A 20,357-nucleotide genomic window follows, 5' to 3' on the forward strand; every position below is an offset into this window, starting at 1 on the left:
AGTCCTCGGGAGAAAGAAAGGGGGAGGGGGGGAGCACCAGACCGAGATGGAGAACAGGCAAACAACTAAATATGTCAGGGATGGGGTAAGAAGGGGAGAAGGGGCATTAACGGAAGTTAGAGAAATCAATGTTCATGCCATCAGGTTGGAGGCTACCCAGCCGGTATATAAGGTGTTGTTCCTCCAACCTGAGTGTGGCTTCATTTTGACAGTAGAGGAGGCCATGGATAGACATATCAGAATGGGAATGGGACGTAGAATTAAAATGTGTGGCCACTGGGAGGTCCTGCTTTCTCTGGCGACAGAGTGTAGGTGGTCAGCGAAACCGTCCCCCAGTCTGCGTCGGGTCTCACCAATATATAAAAGGCCACACCGGGAGCACCGGATGCAGTATACCACACCAGCCGACTCACAGGTGAAGTGTCGCAGACCTCACGAGCAGAGTGGGTGCAATTCTGCTCCTTCATAGTTTCAGGGACAGTATCCACCCAGCGATGGGCTTCCCTCACCACAAACTATCCGTTGGAAGTGTAATCGTGCACAGGCTTTATTTCCTGAAGACCGGGTCACACTTTAGATCAGCCATGACCCGAGCTGTTGTTGTATCCTGTTGCACTGTTGCAGGGAAAAGCTATTGTCCAGGCTGTTTACACCCAGGAACTTGTATCCTATTGCATGATCAGTGGAGAAAGCTGTTGTTTCGGCCGTTTACATCCAGGAGCTTGTATCTTATTGCACAGTTGCTGGATAAAGCTGTTGTCCAGTCCGTTTACACCCAGGGATGGTGTTGTCCAGGACAATGAACTTGGTATCCCATCTGGTCTGTCTTCACTATTCTCTGCTTCTGGAAGGCCCTGTTCTGTTCTCCTGTTTGCCACCGGATGCAAACAGACTGAGAACAGAGGGGTTTTCACATCATAGACACAGGTCACATTTGGTGAAAGGTCACAGGTCAAAGCACCAGGCATTTGTATAATGAGAGGTGTTGGGGGGGGATGGGGATTGGGGAGAACATTCTGACAGACTTCATCACAGTCTGGTATGGGTGGGTACAGCACAGGACCATAATAAGCCGCTTAAGGTTGTAGATCTTGGGCACTAGCCTACAAAGTACCCAAGACATCTTTAGGAAACGGTGTCTCAGAAATGCAGCGTCCATTATTAAGGACCTCCAGCACCCAGGACATGCCCTTTTCTCACTGTTACCATCAAGTAGGAGTACAGAACCCTGAAGGCACACACTCAGCGATTCAGGAACAGCTTCTTCCCCTCTGCCCTCCGATTCCTAAATGGACATTGAACCCTTGGACACTACCTCACACTTTTAATATATACTATTTCTGTTTTTTGCTCGATTTTTAATCTATTCAATATTCGTATACCGTAATTAATTTAATTCATTATTATTTTATTTTTTTCTTTTTGTTGTATATTATGTATTGCATTGAATTGCTGCTAAGTTAACAATTTTCAGGACACACGCCGGTGATAATAAACCTGATTTGGTGCTGCGTCGGATCTGGAGTAACAGTTACTTCGTTCCCACATTACACTTGCGTACTGGAAATGACAGTAGACAGTCCTGGTTCTACCGTAATGTTCCGATGTGCTGAAACGATCACATCGGCATGCCAGTCGCAGGTTTCCACTGCTGGGATCGTTAAGTAACCCATGCCTTGCCCCAAGTCTGTGACGAGTGACACTGTGAGAGTCGGGAAGCTGCAAGGGGATATGGAGTGGAACGGTCTGCGTTGTGCAGCGAAGGCTGGCAATCCTGTCCTGAGGTAGAGTCTCGGCCCGAAAGGTCGACTGTCTGTCTCATCGGCCTGACCTGCTGAGTGAGCTCCCCGCCAGCATCTTGTCCGTGTTTTGCCTTCTGTTTCCAGCATCAGCGGACTTCCTCGCGTTCGTGACAATTGCTCCGACGTGATTGGTCCTGCCCGCCATCAGGAGGCGGGGCCCCGCTCCGCGATTGGCTCAGCGTCCGGATCTGATTGGCTCCGGCCGCTGTCCATTGGAGTGCGGTGGGGGCGGGACTCCGATCGGGCGGTGCTGGACTGTGACGTAATTTGTCCCTGGTGACGCCCATCCGAGATAGAGGCGGGCCAGTCGGGGTGGGGATGTGATTGGGAGAAGGAAGAGGGAGCCGTTTGTGATTGGGCAACGGGAGACGAGTGGGAGGGGGAAGAAGAGGCTGTGACTGGCTGACGGTGATTGGTTGACGGGAAGGAGCGCGTTCACGGTGATTGGGTGACGGGCGAGCAAAGCGGCAGATTTGAACGGGAGCGTCCGGAGGCCGGGAGGACTGACTGGTAGAAGAAACTAACAATAAGGTAACTGTTGCTGCTGGCCTACCCCGGCATTGGACTTGCTTTACCTCCCCAGCCGTCGTGGAATCCGGGACGGCGGCGGGAAGCGGCCTGGTGGAGTTGAGGGACGGAGCGGGGACGGTGTCCTTTCCAACTGCCACATCCGGACATTCAAGAGGGGGTGCAGGCGGCTCATTGGCTAAGGGTCCGAGCATGGGTTATGGTGGGTGAGTGTTTAGGTGCCGGAGGAGGTCGGCTGCAAGCTGGTGTCCAGTCCACAGTATGTGATCATGTCGGGGTTGGTGTTAGGAGAGTGAGTGGGAAGGGAGAGAGAGGGGTAGCTGACTGACTGTGGGTAGGCGAGCTCCAGTTTGATCTGGATTAGGTTGGGGTGGGAATGGGTGAGGGCGAAGTAGTTGTAGGATGGGGTGTGAGGGCAGGGCAGGTCAGAGCAAGTAGGCCATGGTTTGGGGTGGTTAGGTGGAGGTTTGGTGCGTGAATGGCGTTGAAGGGGGCAGTTAGTGTAGGGGTGAGGGGTGACAGCTGAGGGTGGAGACTGTTATGGGGTAGAAGGTTAGGGTAGGGGAGCTGGTTTGAGGGAATAGTGACATGAGGTGGGAGAGAGACTGGTGTGGGGTAATATTGGGTGGGTTGGGTAGGGAGTTGTTAAGGTGGTTGATGTTGAAGACAGTGCTTAGAATGAGGTGGAGGAGGGAAGAGGATTGAGGAAGCTAGGAAAAGAGTAGGGTGGTCTGATAAGTAAAGAGGATTCTAAGCTTAGGGAAGGGTTGGACTGGATGGGTTTTGTAGGGAGTGGGACAGTCAGAGAGGATGGGGTCCCCCCCCCCCAGTGTTCTGACCCCATCCGCCCTGCCTCACCCAGGGTCTGGTCTCCTCCTCGTGCAGGTTGCGGCTGGCCAATGGGGACGTCGAGCAGCAGCTGCACAGAGACTCCGGTAAAGATCGTCTACAACGGGCACCTGGGGGATGTCCTGGACCCCCGCTCCCCCACTGCCGGCATCCTGCGCACCCCCATCGAGGTAAGCAACCTCCCATCGGCACCGAGAAGCCAACCATTTTAGGACAGCAATGCCCACGGCCGGTGGTTGTCCTGGGCAGTGAGAAGCTTCTCCAAGGCCCCAGCAAGATCTCATGGTAGAGACACATGCAAAATGCTAGAGGAGCTCAGCAGGCCAGGCAGCATCTGTGCAAAAGAGTCCATGTTTCAGGCTAAAATCTGTCATCAGGATTGGTCCCATCCTGAAATGTTAACTGTTTACTCTTTTTATTTCCATTTATGCTGCCTGACCTGCTGAGTTCCTACAGCATTTTGTATGAGTTCCTCTGGATTTCCAGCGTCTGCAGATTTTCTCATGTTTTGAGGGCTGGAGGGAATGAGTTGTGGAGAGAGGCTGGGACTCTGCTCCTTGGAGCAGAGGAGGCTGCACAGTGGTCTTCCCGAGCTGTATAAAGCCATGAGGGGCACAGATGGGGTGAAATGGGCACAGTCTGTTTGGGGAAGCCAAGAACAAGAGGGAACAGGTTTACTGCAAGTGGAGAGCTATTTAATAGGAACCTGAGGAGCATGTTTTCCACCCAGAGGGTGGCTTGTATAAGAGATAAGAACAGAATTAGGCCATTTGGCCCATCAAGTCTGTTCTGTCATTCAGTCATGGCTGGTTTATAATCCTTTGCAACCCCATTCTCCTCCCTTTCAAAGGTATATTTAATGTCAGAGAAATGGATACAATATACATCCTGAAATGCTTTTTCTTCGCAAACATCCACGAAAACAGAGGAGTGCCCCCAAAGAGTGAATGGCAGATAAATGTAAGAACCCCAAAGTGTCCCCTCCCGCTCGTAAGAAGCACCCCACCACCGAGCACTCAAGCGTGAGCAAAGCAACAGCTAAGACACAGACCTGCAGAGCCTCAAAGACTGCTCGTTCACTACCCGGTATCTGGCACACCACAGGCTCTCTTCTTTCCCTTATAAGAGGAAAGAGTTGTCTCTGTTCCACAGAGAGGGGTAGACATAACAAACAACTCGCTGGTTTGCGATGTTAAAAGTCTGTTGCACACCATCTTTTTCTGAGCTCTGTGCCCAAAGATCTTGTGTCTCTTGTAACTATTCTGACTCCTCCCGACGGCACACAGTTCGCCTACCTTCGATCTTCGATCCACCCGTCTCCAAAGCCCCAAGATCCTCGGCCTGCCGGGGGGGGGGCTAAGCTCTTGGGCCGCATCCTCGATGTGTTGAATAACGGCCGATCGTGAAACCCGAGAGCGGGTCCCATTCTGGCAAAGAACCAAAGTCAGCGTGTAACTCCAGGTCAGGGTCTTCAAAAGAACCCTGAAAGGGAAAAATAGAGATATTGGAGATGGAAATCGAGCTGTTCTGAAGATGCAAGCAAAGGAGTCGCCGTTTAGCGCCATCTTAACTAAGCTCCTCCCTCTTCTCCCCCATAAACCTTGACAACCAGTGAGTGACTTGGCCTCCCCTGCCGCCTGTGACAGTGGTCCGACAGGGTCTGGCAATCATGAGAGAGACGGTGACCCCGCGTTGGACTGCACACCGCCCAGCTCCTTCCAGTTCTCCACCGGCGAGCAGCACGCTGGTGGGGGGTAGACTTTAAATTCTTAACGACCAGCAAGATCTTGCAAGTGTAAAAATTACACTTACTTAGGAAAAAAGAAACAATGAATGATCACACCTTTCGGTGGCCCCTATTTTACCAGAAGCCAGCCACCTCTTTCAGAACCCTGGGGGGGTGGGTGTAGTCTATCTGGTCCATCTGACTTATCGACTCTCAGACCTTTCAGCAACCCAAGCACCTTCTCCTTAGTAACAGCAACTGCACTCCCGGACACTCGGATTTCTGGCAGACTGATGGTTGGGTTCTTCCACAGTGAAGACAGACACCAGCTAGTGATTCTCTTTGTCAGGCATGTCTTTGACCACCCCCCTCCCCCATTGCTACCATCTCCAGCATTGTTTTCCAATCTCTCATGTCCATTCTTGCATTTCTTCACACCTGAAAAAAGTTTAATGTCATTTAATTATACAGTCGTCCCTCGGTATCTGCGAGGGATTGGTTCCAGGACACCCCGCAGATACCAAAGTCCACGGATGCTCAGGCCCCTTATATAAAATGGCGTAGTATTTGCATATAAACCTACGCACATCCTCCCATATACTTTAAATCATCTCCAGATTACTTATAATACATAATACGATGTAAGTGCTATGTAAATATTTTTGTACTGTATTTAGGGAATAATGACAAGAAAAAATAGTCTGTACATGTCCAGTTCAGACGCAACCAGCGTAGCTCTTCTGGGAACGCTGATGCTGCCGCGGCATCAGCTGACGGCGATTCTCCCGTGATCTTTAAGTTCTTGAGGCTGTAGCGCTTTAAATATCTAGCCAACCATCCCCTTCTAGCCTTAAACTCCTTCCTCTCGCTCATAACACAAGTAGCGAATGAGTGAGACGCGAGACGAACAACGAGCGCTGGAGAGAGGCTGAGGGTCTGTGAAATGGCAGGAGGCTACAGCAGGGTGTGCCCACACATCGTTTCGTTCGCGTGGATTCAGCGTAGTGCTCGGCGTGCGGCGAATTCAAGTTTTGCTTTTTGGAACATCCTGGAATTCTTTTCCGAATATTTTCGATCTGCGGTTAGTTGAATCCGTGGATAGGGAGGGCTGACTGTATAAGGTATAAAATGTCTATAGAAACGAGACAATGTTTCTCTGAGCCTGTGTGTAAAGCACAGTAGTGCACGTGCTAACTCGTGAGGGTAAGGATGAGATCTATAGAAGAATCACACATAATAAACTGAAGAACATTGTTAATAGTAATAGCTGGGTACGGAACACATGAGCCAGTGATGCTTCAAATGGGTGGGTGGGATCCTTAACAATACTAAGTGCCTGGCATGTGCAGTGCTCCTGATAAATGTCCCCGATAGGAGGAGTGGTGTCCCCTGGGATCCTCTCGGCCGTTCTCACAGCCCTCTGTAGGGACCTTGGGCCCGATGCTCGACCGTTCCCCGTACCAGACTGAGATTCAACTTGTCAGGATGATCTCCATGTGTTCCTGTAAAACGCGGTTAGGGTGGGAGGGTTTGGGGGGTAACCTTGATCTTTTTTTAGGAGGGTGGAGGCATTCCTGTGCCGCCTTGTTCAGGGAGGTGAAGTCACCCGGGATGTGAGTCCCCCAGAGGAGACATGTATTCGAAGAGGGGGAAGGTCCCCAACGATGTCTTCTCCATGTTCGGGCTTGGGTTGCTCTCACACCAGTCCCCCACTTCCCCTCAATGCTCTGTCCCATCACCGTTGTTGATGAGGCCCTCCACTGTCATGTCGCCTGCAAAACTGCCTCGGGAAGCGGCAGAGCTCGGCGTAATGGGGCTAGAAACATCGCTGCCCGCACGGACAGACTGTGGCCTTGCTGCTAAGAAGGCTTTGGTTTCCTCTTTTATATTACTGGCTTGCTTACTTTTCATATTTCATCTTTTTTCTCTCTCTCTCTCTCACTATTGCTTTTTTTTCTTAAGTTACTTAGTTTTTTAAGAGTTTCCTAATCCCCTAGCCTCCCACTCTTTTGATTTTGTGCTGTCTTTGATTTGCCTGTTGTCTCATCCTTCCTTAGAAAGCTGCTTTTATGTCTGTATTTATTTACTAAATTCAGTGCAGAACAGACCGTGCCAGCCCTTTGAGTCACGCCACCCAGTGATCCCCCGATTTAAATCCTAGCCAGATCACAAGACAATTTACAATGCCCAATTAACCTGCCAACCTGTAAGCCTTTGGACTGTGGGAGGGAACTGGAGCACCCGGAGGAAACCCACGCGGTCACAGGGAGAACGTGCAAAATCAGTACAGGAAGCGGCGGGAATCGACCTGGATCGCTGGTACTGTAAAGGATTGTGCTAACCACTACACTACCATGTCGCTTCTTTTGGATGAGCTGATCTTGGATCTTCTGAATTACTCCCAGAAACTCCAGCCATTGCTGCTCTGCCATCATCTCTACTAATGTCCGCTTCCAATCAACTTTGGCCAGACCCTCTCTCATGCCTCTGTAGTTCCCTTTACCCCACTGTAATACTGATACATCTGATTTTAGCTTCTCCCTCTCAAACTGCAGGGTGAATTCTATATCATGATCTCTGCATCATTACACAACACCAAATCCAGACTTGTCTTTTCCCTGGAGGGTTCAACCACGAGCTGCTTTAAAAACCCATCTCATAGGCATTCTACAAATTCCTTCTTTTGGGATCCAACACCAACATGATTTTCCCAATCTACCTGCAAATTGAAATCCCCATGGTTATCATTACATTGTCCTTTTTACATGCCCTTCCTATCTCCTGTTGCAATTTGTAGTCTACATCCTTGTTACTGTTCTGAGGCCCTGTACTTAACTCCCGTTACGGTCTCCTTGCCCTCGCAGTTCCTCAACTTTGCGCACAAGGATTCTGCATCTACCCGATCTGATGTCCCTTCAAGGATTTGATTGAATTTTTTAACCAACAGGGGGAGCCACTTCGCCCGCTCCTGCCTGCCCTTTCCGTGGGCGGTAAGCTCCCGTTGTGAGCTTTCCACCTCGAGTCAGTGATGCACACAGCATCACATGGGCCAGTCTCTAAGCTGCCCCGCAAGATCACCTGCCTTGTTTGTGTGCTGCGTGCGTTTGACTTCCCAATTGCAAGCTGTCTTGTTATGTCTCGCCTCTGGCTGTTAAAGGGGACACCTCTCTCTTATTGTGTGTGGGGGGGGGGGGGAATGGGGAAGGGAGCGTGTGACATGTCGATTTGTCAGGTGACCGGTTAGTTTCTGTCGTACCGCAGATCGTGGTCTTTTTGGCGGATTTGCTACTGCTTGCCTGGTGGGTGGAGGGTGCTGATTTTTTTGCTGAAGTAAGGGAGGGAGGGTCATTTCTTTGCTGCTGCTTGTGCGTGGGAGGGGGGAGTAGTGGTTTTTTTTTTTTACTGCCACCCCGTTCCTTGGGGCACCCTTCTGTTCTCGTGGATGTCTGTGAAGAACAAGGAATTCAGGACGTACATTGCATGCATTCCTCTGATATTAAGTGGAGCTATTGAATTCGCTCAGTATTTGCCACACTTCTTTTCACTTCTGTCCCCACGTGAAATGTTGCCTCAGTCTCTTCCGTTCCTCACTGTTTCTCAACTTTTTGATCTGTTATTTGCCCTGGAAACTTCTGTAACCTCTCCTTATTTTTTTTTTCGCTTTATCCTCGCTCTTCCCAAACTGTTGAACCTACCCTGGTTCTATTTCATTTGAAGCCCTGTTCAAGTCCCAGGAATGTGATTCACCAAGACCCTGGTCCCGGCGTGGTTCAAGTGGAGCTCGACCCATCAGAACAGCCCCGTCCTTCCCCACAGGTTCGGACCCGGCTTCTCCCACACCAATCTCCGAGCCACACATTTGGCTCTCTGATCTCATTAACCCTGGGCCCAATCTGCGTCCGGTTCGGGCCACGATGCAGAGATTATCACCTTGTTTGCTGCTCGAGTTCCCTTGGCAGAACCTCTCCTTGTTCCTCCTGTGCCACTGGTACCCACGTGTGGAGTCTGGCAACTGGAACTCCCCCCTCCCACTCCAAATTCCACGGTAAAGCTCCCTGCCTCAAAGACTGAGAGTCCCAAAGTCTGTGCTGCCTGCCTGGTGCCCAGGATGGGGGACTCTCAATCTCTGAGCAGAGAATTGTCTGTTCCGCTGACTAGGCCAACCCCAATTAAAACCACGTTTCCCTTCTCATAGAGAAGTGCAACACAGGAACAGGCCCTTTGGCCCATCTAGCCCATGCCAAACCATTTTAAACTGCCTCCTCCCATCCTGCACCGGGACCACAGCCCTCCCTACCCCTACCCTCCACAGTCCCTATCCAAACTCTTCTTAAGTGTTGAAATCGAGTTTGCGTGCTCCACTTGTGCCGGCAGCTCATTCCACACTCTCAGGACCCTCTGGGGTGAAGAAGTTTTCCCCCTCCTGCTCCCCGTAAACTTTTACCTTTCACCCGTAACCCATGACCTCTCGTTCTGGTCACACCCAACCTTAGTGGAAAAAGCCTGCTTGCATTTACCCTATCTGTACCCCTAAATAATTTTGTTCTCCTCTATCAAATCTCCCATCAGTTTTCTGCATTCCAAGGAATAATGTCCTAACTTATTCAATCTTTCTTTCTAACTCGGGTCCTCCAGACCCGGCAACGTCCTTGTGAATTTTCTCTGCACTCTTTCAACCTTGTCTACATCTTTCCTGTAGGTGGGTGACCAAAAACTGCACACAGTACTCCTCACCGTCATCTTATACAACCTCAGTGCAACATCCCATCTCCTGTGCTCACTTTGATTTACAAAGGCCAATGTGCCAAAAGCTTTCTTTACCACCCCCATCTACCTGGGATGCCACTTTCAACGCCCTGCTGCTCACTGTGAGACCTAGCTGGTCCTTCCGAAGTGCAAAGCCCTTGTACTTGCCCTGCATGAAATTCCAACTGTCGTTTTTCATCCCATTTTTTCCAGCTGGTCTAGATCCCTCTGCAAGCCATGATAGCCTTCCTCACTGTCCACTACACCCCCAGTTTTGATGTTATCTGCAAGTTTGCCTACCCCGTATATCACATTATCATCCAGATCATCGATATAGAAGGCACCCCAACACCGAACCCTGCGGCATTCCACTCGTCACAGGGCTGCAGTCAGAGAGGCATCCTTCTATTTACCACTGTCTGGCTCTCCCACAAAGCCAACGTCACATCCAATTTACTACCTCACCTTGAATGCTGAGCGACTGAACCTTTATTGACCAGCCTCTTGTGTGGGACCTTGTCAAATACTTTCCCGAAGTCCATGCAGATAACATCCGCTTTCCTGGTAACTTCCTCGAAAATCTCGAAGGTTTTCAAGTATGATGGCAGAATATAGTATTAATATAATAAGGCTCTTGGCAGTGTGGAGGATCAGAGGGATCTTGGGGTCCGAGTCCATAGGACGCTCAAAGCAGCTGCGCAGGTTGACTCTGTGGTTAAGAAGGTGGATTGGCCTTCATCACACTTGGAATTGAATTTAGCAGCCGAGAGGTAATGTTATAGGACCCCTGGTCAGACCCCACTTGGAGTACTGTGCTCAATTCTGGTCGCCTCACTACAGGAAGGATGTGGAAACCATAGAAAGGGTGCAGAGGAGATTTACAAGGATGTTGCCTGGATTGGGGAGCATACCTTATGAGAATAGGTTGAGTGAACTCGGCCTTTTCTCCTTGGAGCGACGGAGTATGAGAGGTGACCTGATAGAGGTGTACAAGACAGTGTGGATAGTTGGAGGCTTTTCCCCAGGGCTGAAATGGCTGCCACGCGAGACCATAGTTTTAAGGTGCTGAGGAGTAGGTAGAGGAGATGACAGGGGTAAGTTTTTTACTCAGAGAGTGGTGAGTGCGTGGAATGGGCTGCTGGCAACGGTGGTGGAGACGGATACGATAGGGCCTTTTAACAGACTTTTAGATAGGTACATGGAGCTTAGAAAAATAGAGGAGATGGGTAACCCTGGTCATTTCTAAGGTAGGGACATGTTCGGCACATCTTTGTGGGCCAAAGGGCCTGTGTTGTGCTGTAGGTTTCCTATGTTTCTATTGGTTAGACATGACCTATCAAGCACAAAGCTATGCTGACTATCCTTAATCAGTCCCTGTCCATCCAAATACTTACAGATCTAGTCCCTCAGAATACCTTCCAATAACCTTCCCACTACTGATGTCAGGCTCACTGGCCTATAATTTCCTGGGGTTTTTTTTGGAGACTTTTTAAACAGTGGTACAACATCGGGCATCCTCCAATCCTCTGGTACCTCTCCTGTTGCTAAGGATGATTTAAATATCTGCTGGGTCCGACGGAGCACCTCGTCGGGCCCTGGGGATTTATCCAGCTTGATTTGCCTCAGGGTGGCAAACCCTGCCCCCCCCCCCCCCCCCCCCCGTAATCTGTACAGGGTCCATGAAGTCGACGCCGTTTTGCCCCACTTCCACGGACTCTGTTCATCTCTTGCCATGATCGGCTTCCTGAGAGAGGTGTGGACAGCCCAGTGCATCTGTAGATGTGAACTTCCCACTATTCAGGACATTTACAGTGGACAGGTGTGTAAAAGGGGCCTGAAGGATCATTGGGGACCTGAGTCACCCCAACCACAAACTGTTCCAGCTGCTACCATCCGGGAAACGGTACCACAGCATAAACGCCAGGACCAACAGGCTCCGGGACAGCTTCTTCCACCAGGCCATCAGACTGATTAATTCACACTGATACGACTGTATTTCTATGTTATATTGACTGTCCTGGTGTACATAATATTTATTATAAATTACTATACATTGCACATTTAGACAGGGACATACCATAAAGATTTTTACTCTTGTATGTGAAGGATGTACGGAATGAAGTCAATTCAGTTCTCAGTGCCGCTCATCCACCCTGCAGCCCCCCTTCTCCTCGGAGCGATGATCCCGGCCAGCTGGACAAGCTCGAGGGCTGAGGCTGCCGACACCCTTTCCCCCTCGCCCCACCCCGCACCCTCTTGCCTCTGGCCGTGGGTCCCAGTCGGAGGAAGTTCCTCTGGTGGGTGTGACTGAGACGATTCTGCCCCGTTCCTGCGGCTTTGAGCAAGCCGTTGGAGGATGTGGTTGAGGCAGACGCGCTATCGCCCGGCAGGCTCGCGGGACGGGAAAGGTTCGGAGGAGAGCGGGCCAAACAGAGGCAAACGGGGCTAGCGTGGATGGGCGTCGCTGGTCAGCCTGTTTCCCAACCCAGGAGCTGGCCTGTCCGCCCCGGGCTCTCGCAGGCTGCTGGGTTCTCCGGGCAGCCTCTCCGTCCGCGCGTAACTGGCTGTTTCCTCCCGTCCCAGGTCCTGGGAAGCCCCGGTACCCCCCGAAGCTCGGCTAGAGCCATGCATGCAAGAGGAGGAGCAGAGAGGGGAGCCGTCGGGCTCACCGGACCCACGTTCGCCCACTCCCGGGGTGAGCCGCACCCCACTCAAGACCAGCGTGGCCGGTGAGTACTGTTGAGGGGGGAGGTGCTCGTGTGGTGGTTGGGTTTGCCGGTATCCCCCCCTCACCCCTGAGACGGGGGAGGCCTGTGGCCGCCCACTCCTGATTCAGTCTCGTCTTCCCTCTTCCCACAAGCTGTTTACCCCATCCGGGCAAGTGTGAGGAGTCGACTGGGACATTTATTTATTTAAAGGGGTGGGACATTGATTTGTGGAGATACAGCACAGAACTGTCCCTTTCAGCCGTGCTGCCCTGGGGAGGGCATAGCTTTCAGGTACGGGGGGGGGGGGGGGAACATCAAGGGTAAGTTTTTCAGAGTGGTGAATGCGTGGAATGGGCTGCTGGCGACGGTGGAGGTGGGCATGATAAGGTCTTTTCTGGGACTCTTGGAAAGGGACACGGTGCTTACAGAAGTAGAGGGCTATGTGCTAGGAAAATTCTGGGGAGTTAGTCAAGTAGGTTACATGGTGCGCACAACACTGGGCTGAAGGGCTGTAGATTTCTATGCAACTGGCATTTTCAGTTAGCTTGGTCTGAAGAGCCCGTTGGGTGTTGGCGGGACTGTACTGTTGAGCAGATCTGCTTGCAAGGAATCTTGGATAGGGGACGGGGCTAGTTCGGTTAGGTAGGCGAAAGCTGGCTTGACCAGTTCAGCAGAGCATCGTCGTCCAACTGGCCTGCTCTGTGTACGCAGTGCGGGAAGGACACGGGACATCGCCCGGGGCAACGCCCTCTTCTCATCACTACCATCAGGGAGCTGGGAACAGCTTCTTCCCCTCTGCTATCCAATTTGTGAATGGGCATTGAACCCATGGACACTACCTCCCCCCCCCCCCCCCTCCCATTCACCCTGCTTTTGTTCTAACTTTTAAATGTGTACTTTAATTTATGTATGCAGTGTGAGTGAGGCCTCCGTTGGTCAGGTTGACCATGGAGATTGCATCCGAGCTCTCTGGATAGGCAAGGCAGGGCAGTACGATGTGGAGAGCGAGCAGGCTCCCCCTCTCCACACAGCTGATGAACCCAAAGGAACGGCAGAGACCGATTCGGTTCGTCACCAGCAGCGTCGCAGGAGTTGCCAGTCAGCGTCGAACTCAACGTAGGGCTGCCCTCAGCGGCTCCAGCTCCAGATTTTATTTTATTTATCTTTCTCCCCCTCGGGGTTCACACCCGAAGCCTTCCCCGGACTGGGTGTAGCCACAAGGCAGCGGAGGTTTGAGATCAGAGTTTTCCTTCTCCCAGATGAGCTGCCAGCCACGGCTGATGAGCCCCGTCTGCCCGAAACGACTGGTTTGGAGGTGCCAGTCACCTGCCTTTGCCCCCTTCTCCTGTCAGTAGAAACGGTCCCACTGGGCTTCGTAGCTGAGCCACACGTGAAGGCCGGGAGCTGGTTTTGGGTATCAGAGGCTGCTGGAGACGTACGCCATTGGGAGCACTGAATGGGTTAGAGCTTGCTCCCATTACCACCCCTGGCTATGACAGCCCGAAGCAGCCCCTGTAACTTGCAGTTTTTTATTCTGTATTTCTCTGTGCCGCTTCACACACGTACACCAGCCACCTGAAACCGGATTCTGGTGTCCCTGACCCCAGCGATGGAGTTGAGGGCAGCTTTTCCACAGTCTTCCGGGGGTCGCGGGCTGAGCCAAGGTTTTTTTTCTCCTCGCCGTTACGCCGAAGCGCACAGTGAAACGCATCCTGAGGGTGTGCGGGGGGGTGGGGGCAGTTGTTGCTACCAATCCCACCCCCCCCCCCCCCAGAATTCTGACGCCAACGTGGTGTACCCACGATGCCCAGCAGAGCGTGACAAGCCCAAAGCAACAAGACTAGGCCTCCCCGGTGGCCGTGGCCAGTAGGCCCCTACCTTCAGACTCGGTGACTGGCACCTCCCAGGAGCTGATTGTCCAGCGCTAGGCCTCAAACTCCCCCGACTTGGGCCCTTCACTCAATTTACAGCGTTGAATGCGATTTTTTTTTTCCCCCCCCCCCCCCCCAATGCCTCGTAACGCTGAAACTGTAGCGTCCCTACTCAGTGCCCAATCCGCCAAAGGAGCTAGGTTGCGGTTCATTATAAACTATTGTTTTACTTGTTTAACTTTAACTAAGGTTGAATAGGTTAGGACTTTATTCTCTGGAGCGTAGAAGAATGAGGGGAGATTTGATAGAGGTGTATAAAATTATGACGGGTATAGAGAGAATGAATGCAAACAGGCTTTTTCCACTGAGGCTAGGGGAGAAAAAAACAGAGGACATGGGTTAAGGGTGAAGGGGGAAAAGTTTAAAGGGAACATTGGTGGGGAGGCTTCTTCACACAGAGAGTGGTGGGAGTGTGGAATGAGCTGCCAGATGAAGTGGTAAATGCGGGTTCAGTTTTAACATTTAAGAAAAGCTTGGACAGGTACATGGACGAAAGGGGTTTGGAGGGATATGGTCCAGGTGCAGGTCAGTGAGACTCGGCAGAAAAATGGTTCGGCACAGCCCAAGAAGGGCCAAAAGGCCTGTTTCTGTGCTGTAATGTTTCCTCCACACCATTTCCCCCCACCCCAGCTCTGAGCCCGCTTCTAGGGGACTGTGTACCTCAGGGACCTCGGTTCCGGGCCCCTGCCCCCGCTCCGGGGAGAGCAGTCTCCTCGACTCCACCCTGCAACCAAAGCCCCTCACCCTGGCCAGTCTCTGGCGGACTTGCCGCTCTCTGACCCAACTCTCCTGTCTGCCTTCCAGAAGGGCTCGGCTCCCTGGCTAAGCAGCTGACCGACATGTTCATCAGCCCGGAGCGGGGAACCCAGGGGGATGATGGAAGCCCCGTGGGGGTTGAGGCCACCGACCAGCTGCTGGGACTGCGAGGGCGAGGAGGAGGGGACGGGCGCAGGGGACGCAGATCCCCCTGCCCAGCCAGACCGAGGAGACCCGGTCGACACCGGGGAGCAGAGGCCCACCAAGAAAGCGGTGCACAGAGAAGGTGAGTGGGGGTCGTGGCTGGGAGTGCAGGAGGGGCCACACAGCACAGAGACAACACAGCCCTCAGTCCCAACTGGTCCCTGTCGGCCACGATTCTCCTCTGAACTCAGGGCACTTGCCCGCGTTCGGCTAGTATCCCTCTCATCCTTTCCTGTGCGCGTACCTGTTGGATGTTTACACACCTGCCTCAACCACTCACCGGAACTCCCTCTGCGCGGAAAGTTTGCCCCTTTGGCCCCTCTGTAAATCTCTCCCCACCTCGCGTGATGGATCCCCTCTTTCCTTCCACCCCCCTCCTCCCCTGCCCACCCTCCCCTCTCATCACCCAGCACCCAGGACATGCCCGTTTCTCACTGTTACCATCAGGTAGGAGGTACAGAAGCCTGAAGGCACACACTCAAACGATTCAGGAACAGCTTCTTCCCCTCTGCCAACCGATCCCTGAACAGACACTGAACCCATGAACGCTGTCTCACTAAGACGAGGCGATCTCCAGACGCTGGACGCCCAGGGCAACACACACACAGTGCCGGAGTGACTGGGCTGGCCAGGCAGCATCTGTGGAAAAGCACCCTCCTCCCCACCCGCTCCCCCACACCACCACCCAGGGCACGTGTATACACACACCACAGTTCAGTTTTTATGTCTGTTGTGTGTCACGCTGCCGTAAAGAAATTTCTCAACCTGTGCTGGCGATATTGAACCTGACCCTGATTCTGTCCAAGTGCTGTGAACATGCATACCTCAACCACTCCTCCTCCGCAGCTCTGTGTGAAATCCCCTTTGTGACTTCTCTCTTACTTTTTTCACATTAAATCATTGCTCTCAATATCTCCAAATCTTCTCTTCCCCCCCCCCCCCACTTAAACCCGTGACCTCTAATTCGTGAATCCCCTACCCCCTGAGAGAAACTGTGCATTAACGCTATCTGTGCCCCTCATGATTTTGGACGCCTCGATAAGATCACCTCCCTGTCTCCGACGGTGATGAAGGCATATCCCAACCAGCTCCCGGTCATGCACTCAGTCCAAAAGGCCTTGGAGCAGAGTCAGGGCTGCCCCGTTTGATCGCGGCTGGTCCATTTCCTTCTCAACCCCAGTGTCCCGCCTTCTGTCTGTACCCCTTCGCACCCCGACCACTCCAGAATCTATCAACCTTCTCGCTAAATACACCTGGCCTCCACCGCCACCTGTGCAGCAAAATTCACAGATTCACCGCCCGCAAGCTAAAGAAATTCCTCCTCGTCGCTGTTGTGAATGGACGTCCCTCTATTCTGAGGCTGTGCCCTCCGGTCCTAGTCTCTCCTCTCCACCATCGGGGAAAAATCCTCTCCTTCCGCTCTATCTCGGCCTTTCAACGTTCGATAGGTCACCCCTCTCATTATTTCTGACTTCCAGCAAGCACAGGCCCAGTGCCATCACCCTGAAGAAGGGTCGGGTCCCAAAACGTCGACTGTTCATTCTTTTCCAGGTGCTGCCTCGCCCCCCCCACCCCCCAGGTGCTGCCTCGCCCCCCCCACCCCCCAGGTGCTGCCTCGCCCCCCCCCACCCCCCCCCAGGTGCTGCCTCCCCCGCCACCCCCCCCCCCCAGGTGCTGCCTCCCCCGCCACCCCCCCCCCCAGGTGCTGCCTCGCCCCCCCCACCCCCCCCAGGTGCTGCCCTCGCCCCCCCCACCCCCCCCAGGTGCTGCCTCCCCCCCCCCCACCCCCCCCCAGGTGCTGCCTCCCCCCCCACCCCCCCCAGGTGCTGCCTCGCCCCCCCCCCACCCCCCCCCAGGTGCTGCCTCGCCCCCCCCACCCCCCCCAGGTGCTGCCCCCCCCGCCACCCCCCCCCCCAGGTGCTGCCTCGCCCCCCCCCACCCCCCCCAGGTGCTGCCTCGCCCCCCCCACCCCCCCCCAGGTGCTGCCTCCCCCCCCCACCCCCCCCAGGTGCTGCCCTCGCCCCCCCCACCCCCCCCCCCCCCAGGTGCTGCCTCGCCCCCCCCCACCCCCCCCCCCAGGTGCTGCCTCGCCCCCCCCCACCCCCCCCCCCCAGGTGCTGCCTCGCCCCCCCCCACCCCCCCCCCCCAGGTGCTGCCTCCCACCCCCCCCAGGTGCTGCCTCGCCCCCCCACCCCCCCCCCAGGTGCTGCCTCCCACCCCCCCCAGGTGCTGCCTGGCCCGCAGAGTTCCTCCAGCGTTTTGTGTGTGTATTGCTTTGGATTTCCAGTATCTGCAGATTTTATAATTGACGCCTCGTATGATAAGCCTTCTGATCCCAGAATCATTTTCGTCAGCCTCCTTTGAACGTCCTCCAATGTCAGCACGTCCTTCACGGTACTCCAAGTGAGACCTCAGCATCTCGTCTGTTGGCATTGCCCTTGTAAATCTCGTCTGCACTCCCTCCAGCGACACCTTTCCTCCAAATCTGCCCGGACTGGAGTCTCTCGCGGGATCTCGGCCTCTGCTCACTGTTCTGACTGGGGGAAGGCCGGGATTGGAATCGGGTTTCATATCACCGGCGTGTGAGGTGGAATTTGTTAACTTAGCAGCAGCAGTTCAATGCATTACACGACAGTATAAAATTTAAAGTGAATTACAGTAAGTATATGTATGGATCTTAAAGTAGTGCAAAAAAACAGAAATTTAAAAAAAGCATTGTGAGGTAGTGTTCATGGGTTCAACGTCCATTCAGAAGGGAGGAAGCTGTTCCTGAATCGCTGAGTGAGTGCCCTCAGGATCCTGTACTTCCTTCCCGACGGTAACAACGAGAAGAGGGCACGTCCTGGGGGTTAAACGCTGCCTTCATCACCTTCCTGACTGTGATGCCAACGAGGCAGGGTCCAACCTACTCGGCCAGCCTTGCAGGACGGGCATTGCGGGGAGGGGGGGGTCTTGCTCACTTCAAACAGGTGTCGAGAGGGGTGGTTGTTAGTGGGCCAGCGTTTGATTTGGAACAAAATGGAGCGGCGAACCTCTCCTCTCTCCAGCGCGCCGGAGCCTCTCACTGTCCCGTCCCTCGTTCAATTTAAACGTCAGCCCATGTCGACTGAAAAGACAGGGTGTCGGGATCCGGGGCGGGGGCCTGCTTCGCGCTCTCCCCCTCCGCCACGGTATGGTCTCTTTCATTTAAAGTCTGTCAACCAGCCTGCGTCCCGTCTCTCCACAGCTCAGCGGCCCTCGAGCCGGGCGAGGAGGATCCAGCCGGGCAGACCACAGCTGGTGTCGGCCAAGGGCCGCTGCCCCCTGCAGCTCCTCAAGGACGACAACTCCCCAACGTGCTCGCTGGCCAGGAGACAGGTACCCGGACGCCAGGCTGCCCGATCAGCGGGGGGTGGTGGGGGGGGTATCAAGGACGACAACTCCCCAACGTGCTCGCTGGCCAGGAGACAGGTACCGGACGCCAGGCTGCCCGATCAGCGGGGGGTGGTGGGGGGGGTATCAAGGACGACAACTCCCCAACGTGCTCGCTGGCCAGGAGACAGGTACCAGGACGCGAGGCTGCCCGATAAGCGGAGGGGGTGGGGGGGGTATCAAGGAAGGTTCTGTGCCGTCCCACTGACTGACCCCGGGGTAAGGGGGGAGGGTGAATTCCCCCAGGTGCACGCCGGTCAGGAGACAGGTATCAGTACCTCAGTGCCGTCCGATCATTGGAGACCGGTGAATTGGCACGGTGGGGGAGGGTCCCGCTAACCCCCTGGGTAAGGGAGGGGGGAAATGAGAATCAGCCCTGGCTCTCTCTCCTGATCCCCCCGTCTCTGGGTTGGGGAGGGAGGGGGAAGGGGAGCGATGTGGGGAAATGAGAATCAGCTCTGGGTCCCCTCTCCTGATCCCCCGTCTCTGGGTTGGGGAGGGAGGGGGAAGGGGAGCGATGTGGGGGAAATGAGAATCAGCCCTGGGTCCCCTCTCCTGATCCCCCGTCTCTGGGTTGGGGGAGGGAGGGGGGAAGGGGAGCGATGTGGGGAAATGAGAATCAGCCCTGGCTCTCTCTCCTGATCCCCCCGTCTCTGGGTTGGGGAGGGAGGGGGAAGGGGAGCGATGCGGGGAAATGAGAATCAGCTCTGGGTCCCCTCTCCTGATCCCCCGTCTCTGGGTTGGGGAGGGAGGGGGAAGGGGAGTGATGTGGGGAAATGAGAATCAGCCCTGGCTCTCTCTCCTGATCCCCCGTCTCTGGGTTGGGGAGGGAGGGGGAAGGGGAGCGATGTGGGGAAATGAGAATCAGCTCTGGGTCCCCTCTCCTGATTCCCCGTCTCAGCCCTGGTTTCCTCACCCCCATCTCGCTTTCCTCTGGGTCAGGGAGGGGTGGGTGGGTGTATCAGCCCCAGGTGAGGGAGGGTGTTGAATCAGCTCCGACTTGCTGTCCCCCATTACCGAAGGGTCTCATGCTCTCTCTGTCTCTCCCCCCCCCCCCCCCCCCCCCCCCAGGTGAAGGCAACTCTGCGTCCCTCAGGCAGCCCAGGTGAGCTGATGCCCTGGAGCCCCCTGAAGATCGGACATTCCCCGGCCGACAAGGAGAACCACAGCTCCCCGTGGGTGTCAGGCGAGCGGAGGCCCTGCCCCCCCTGACCGGGTGGGGGCCCCAGCGTTGCTGCTGCAGAGCCCCCTCCCTGGGTCTGCTCCCTGCCCCGAGGACAACACTAACTCTTTCACCCTCTGCCTCCTGTGCGACCTCTGCCCCGGGTCGAGCTCTTTGCTGTTGCACTGCCCCCTCATCCCCGGCCGCCCGCGCGAGGGCATTCTGCACACTGCCTTCCTCTTCTGCTGGCGTGGCCCAGCCCTTCACTTCTGTTTTTATCTTGTCATAATCGTTAATAATAAATATCGTGTGTGTTTTTTTTTAAACCGAATTTTGCTTGTGTGTCTCTGAAACGGCCTGTGTAACTGGCACCTCTGCAGTGGGGTACAGGCAGACCCCTGTGTAACTGGCACCTCTGCAGTGGGGTACAGGCAGACCCCTGTGCAAGGGTACGACATGCACTGACTGACTGGTGAGAGAGAGGGGGTGCCACAGTGTACACGGGGCAGGGGGACACGAACACACAGCGGGAAT

General features: G+C 54.3%; 1 protein-coding gene across 2 annotated transcripts; it reads left to right on the plus strand.

Moving 5' to 3' along the window:
* Nucleotides 1-2,222: 2,222 nt before the first annotated feature.
* cdca3 (cell division cycle associated 3) lies at nucleotides 2,223-20,154 on the plus strand. 2 transcript variants are annotated; one of them, XM_073037886.1, is made up of 6 exons: nucleotides 2,223-2,333; nucleotides 3,216-3,349; nucleotides 12,235-12,380; nucleotides 15,095-15,332; nucleotides 18,477-18,607; nucleotides 19,733-20,154. In XM_073037886.1, exons 2-6 carry the CDS (start codon nucleotides 3,297-3,299, stop codon nucleotides 19,768-19,770), a joined length of 606 nt encoding a protein of 201 aa, XP_072893987.1. In that variant the 5' UTR covers nucleotides 2,223-2,333; nucleotides 3,216-3,296; the 3' UTR covers nucleotides 19,771-20,154. The 2 variants fall into 2 exon arrangements, with proteins under 2 accessions (XP_072893987.1, XP_072893988.1); XM_073037887.1 differs by lacking the exon at nucleotides 2,223-2,333 and adding an exon at nucleotides 2,518-2,536.
* The last annotated feature ends 203 nt before the right edge of the window (nucleotides 20,155-20,357 follow it).

This window comes from Hemitrygon akajei, unplaced genomic scaffold (genome assembly GCF_048418815.1).
Source record: "Hemitrygon akajei unplaced genomic scaffold, sHemAka1.3 Scf000107, whole genome shotgun sequence".
Lineage (NCBI taxonomy): Eukaryota > Metazoa > Chordata > Chondrichthyes > Myliobatiformes > Dasyatidae > Hemitrygon > Hemitrygon akajei.

What these genes read in the sequence shown, in the direction of transcription:
- cdca3 (XM_073037886.1), top strand. Translation starts at nt 3,297, where the DNA reads ATGTCCTGGACCCCCGCTCCCCCACTGCCGGCATCCTGCGCACCCCCA. An exon ending in TCCTGCGCACCCCCATCGAG is followed by an intron (nt 3,350 to 12,234) that starts GTAAGCAACCTC and finishes CTCCCGTCCCAG; the next exon opens with GTCCTGGGAAGCCCCGGTAC. An exon ending in GCTCGCTGGCCAGGAGACAG is followed by an intron (nt 18,608 to 19,732) that starts GTACCCGGACGC and finishes CCCCCCCCCCAG; the next exon opens with GTGAAGGCAACTCTGCGTCC.